This window comes from Priapulus caudatus, unplaced genomic scaffold (genome assembly GCF_000485595.1).
Source record: "Priapulus caudatus unplaced genomic scaffold, Priapulus_caudatus-5.0.1 Scaffold22, whole genome shotgun sequence".
Classification (NCBI taxonomy): domain Eukaryota; kingdom Metazoa; phylum Priapulida; class Priapulimorpha; order Priapulimorphida; family Priapulidae; genus Priapulus; species Priapulus caudatus.
This window is the reverse complement of record NW_014577083.1, coordinates 939,205-943,015: the sequence shown is the minus strand read 5'-3', so window position 1 is coordinate 943,015 and position 3,811 is coordinate 939,205. Positions and strand designations below refer to the sequence as shown.

The 3,811-nt window shown below is 37.4% G+C and overlaps 1 protein-coding gene across 1 annotated transcript in view; it reads right to left on the bottom strand.

Moving 5' to 3' along the window:
- Positions 1 to 1,348: 1,348 nt before the first annotated feature.
- The window catches only part of LOC106813070 (rab-3A-interacting protein-like), a 14,533-nt gene continuing 12,070 nt past the window's right edge, over positions 1,349 to 3,811 (bottom strand). Inside the window, exons 11-12 of the mRNA XM_014817121.1 lie at positions 3,404 to 3,470; positions 1,349 to 2,762 (exon numbers count right to left, since the gene is read on the bottom strand). Coding sequence (XP_014672607.1) covers positions 2,686 to 2,762; positions 3,404 to 3,470 — 144 coding nt within the window. The 3' untranslated portion in view covers positions 1,349 to 2,685. The remainder of the gene's footprint in view (positions 2,763 to 3,403; positions 3,471 to 3,811) is intronic.

The window sequence follows — 3,811 nt, the reverse complement described above, 5'->3', positions numbered from 1 at the left end:
CCCTCCCTCCTCCTCCCTCCCTCCTCTCTCTCTCTCTCTCTCTCTCTCTCTCTCTCTCTCTCTCTCTCTCTCTCACTCTCTCTCTCTCTCAGCAAGCTAGATATTATACCGTTTTTAGTCCGTTCTGCACTCGTCTTGTGCATGCGTCCATGCTCGCGCCTGCCCAATATCTCCCGAGACGAATAATATTTTGAAAAAATTATGAAGAGGAGTCATCCTAGCATAGATTTATTTGGTAACATATTCTTGATGACCTGCGGGTTTTTCGCCGTCCCCGTGCTCCATTTAGTAATGGTTGTATTAGTTTTTTTGTTCAAGGATTTATAATCAATGTGTGATTGTATATAACTTGTACTTATGCGTCTTATGCACAAATAAATTTCTTTGAATCTTGCATCTTGAACCTTGTAACATATTCTATCAGTAGACATCACATTATAAACAGAAAAAGCCCTTGCATGTTATGTGACGTCCTCGCTGCATATATATACCAGTCAGTACACAATCCGGCTACGTTGGTGTATCAGCGCATGCGCAATATCTCACCACGGAAGTCATATTTTGTGTTGAATATGCATTTAATATGGTTAGGGGGTACCTCAGCATGGATTTGTGTTATAAATTGTTATCAGTAGACCTGTGTTTATAATTAGGAGAGAGCCCTAGCCTGTAAGGTGCAAAACTCCTACTTCGTCTCCTCCCGTCCTTCCCCTTGCCTCCCTTGTTCCTCGCTCAGCCTCCTTCTTCTACCGCCCATCAGCTACCTTCCCTGCTCTCGCGAAGCACGGTGTTCAGCTGTTCTGTTCATGGATTCGTTCAGCCATTCATTCATGGATTCATTGACAGATTCGGGCAGGCATACACTGCTAATGTAATGGGTTTCACTCGGTCGGGTATCCTGAGAAGTGCTACGGTATAGTCGCAATCTACGCATACGCTCCCAGTTAGCGCATAGTTATAACTGTTATATAACGATATATAGCGTTATCCTCCGTCTTGTATGTTTGGCAATCGTACTCAGAATTTCAAAAATAACTATTTTTACAGCGGTGAAAATAATTCAACCGCAGTTAAATTGTAGCCCTTCTACCTGATCAGAGACCTTCTTGCACATAATTTAACTGCGAATTTTTTTTCCACCGCTGTAGAAATAATGTAACTGTGGTAAAATTATAGTCCTTTCACCAACTCAGAGGCCTTGTTACACATAATTTAACCTCGGTAAAAACAATTGATCCACGGTTAAATTATGTGTAACAATGCCTCTGATTAGGTAATAGGCAATTAAGGGCATTTAATCAGAACATGATTTCTAACACGACAATATAAATTACAAGTAAACAAGTAATGTGTTTTAAAATATATATAATATATATACTATTTAACATAGTATGAAACATGATAAATCACACATTTTTGTTAGGTTAAACAATATTTTCAAATTTTGGAAACCTTAATTTCTTTTATATGATTGAGCATTTAATATTGCAGTCATTGCATATAATACACACATTGATGTAACATGTGTAAATAGTGTGTGCGTGCGTGCGTACGCACGTGCGTGTGTGTGGTTGTGATTAATTCTTTTAACATTAGTTATATTCCTCTGTGTATGTACAATATGTTTATTTTGTTAGTAATGCCTGGTTTACACTTATATATTCACAACTATTAATGAAGTATTCTTCCTGTGATGGAAACAATTCGTAAAACGCTTGAGATTCCACTACCTGAGTAGTCATGCCAGCTAGGCACTTGTTACAGTGATGAATGGCAGTTACTACAAACGAAATTGTCAAGCAGTGAAAAATAACGGGATATTAAATTTTAGTTCAACACAATCAAATGCACACAACTTGGCACCACCACAACTTGGCACACCAACCCTAAAATAATACCAAGTTATAGTAATGACATGAACATAAGCATACATGGTACGTTAGTGGTATTGCTACATAACAGCAATGCTATCATCAACATTAACAACAGGTGAAATAGATGGTAGCAGGGGTAAATAACCTCTTTGAGATTATTTACCCCTGATGGTAGTAATGTGTCAATATTAGAGTTATTGACATGCATGGTTTCAGTTTTCCTTACCTAATCAGTTTACCAGCGACTAGTTGGTGTGTCTCAGGGAATGAGTAAGTGTGGCAGCAAAATGACTTGTTTTGTGAAGAGCATTAGGGTTAGGGGTGAGGCTATAGAAATGGTTTCTTGTCACGACTTGACTTTTTTCTGCATGTCCTGAGGCACACAATATAAGACATATCCTTCAACATATCGATCTACCTCTGTAGTGTGTTTCAATTGCCACTGATATCTTCGTTTTATTGCAAACCTGAGAGATAGCAAAACAGCAAATAGCAAATAAATCCTCTATGGAATGGTTCGCGTTTTGTACGTACGTATATATTTCTGACTATAACACATAAACATGAATGTGCCAAGCTAGAGTTCACACACTTCAAAATATTATGGAATGTACTTACTTGCCACGTCTGAATGCCACTATTCATTTGTGAAGAAAAACTCTTTTTAGACAGAAAAAAAGAGTAAACCTTCCCAAAGAAACTATATTTTGCAAAAAGGTTTACATACGAACTCAAAGCTTATCTAAACGCTTCTTTGCTTGATCCTAGAAGATAATGAATCTCCATCCACCGGGCAATACTGAAGTGCCACCTACTGACTGCCAATGCCTAGTTTTGCGAGTGCCATCTGTTTTCTGAGCTGCACGATCTGGCAGTAGATATCTTTGTCTGTAAATTTTAAATTGCAAAATAAATATATGAGTGAACACATGCTGCTGCAATTTTATTATGAATACTTTCGCATATTTAATGAGGAAATATAGTTATGGTCTATAGATGCATCTCACTTGCAAAAAAGTTGCACAATTACGCGACGTGCAACTGTCTTTGTAGCAGCATACAGATGAAGACACTCATGATAACTAAAGCATAAGTTATGATTCACACACCATCACACAATGCATAAGTAAGGATGCAACAGATGCAACAGTCAGGCAATGTGAAAGGCGAACGGTCATGGCAACAATATGAGCGTATGGAAGTATAAGTCTCAATACTCTGCAGAATCACAGCCCCCAAGAATTGAAGCAGAGCATTGCTCTATTCAACAACAACAAACATCAAACCACGCGCATCGAAGACTGTAATTATAATGTAGACGTGTAGTGATTCCTAAAACATGACAAACATAATGTTTTATTATACACCTAATAAGGTAATATACTGACTATATTCATTATGAACTTACTAACTAAAATCCTTTCAATTTCAATATTATAAAATGTGTTGCCAGTGTGTGGGAGTGATCATATATGTCTTGGGACAATAAAAGTTCAGATTATTTTATCCACTCTAAACTTCATACGTACCTTCATTTTTTACTAGTCCTTGATTTATGTACCTCACGTAGGTAAAGAAATTGCACACAGCTGCTATCTGTGAACAAACCACACATCATCTGGATACACTATGTAAGCTTTTAACATGTTTCAGAAATAAACTCAGTGAATTCGCACGAGGAATTCAGTAAACAAGTCACACTTGATGCTATTTGTATCTGATAATTTATACCATATAGAAACAAACAAATAGGCAATGATTCTAAGAATTATACACCACACAGCAATTATATACATTATTCGACCACAAAGTTAGATAGCTACTGCTTACAATTTCACACACAACAGAGTTAACTAGACAGAGGGCACTCAAAAAGAGTGAATACCTCCGCGAGCGTGTAACATGTATACATGTGTATAACAGCTGGCTCGCTGCTG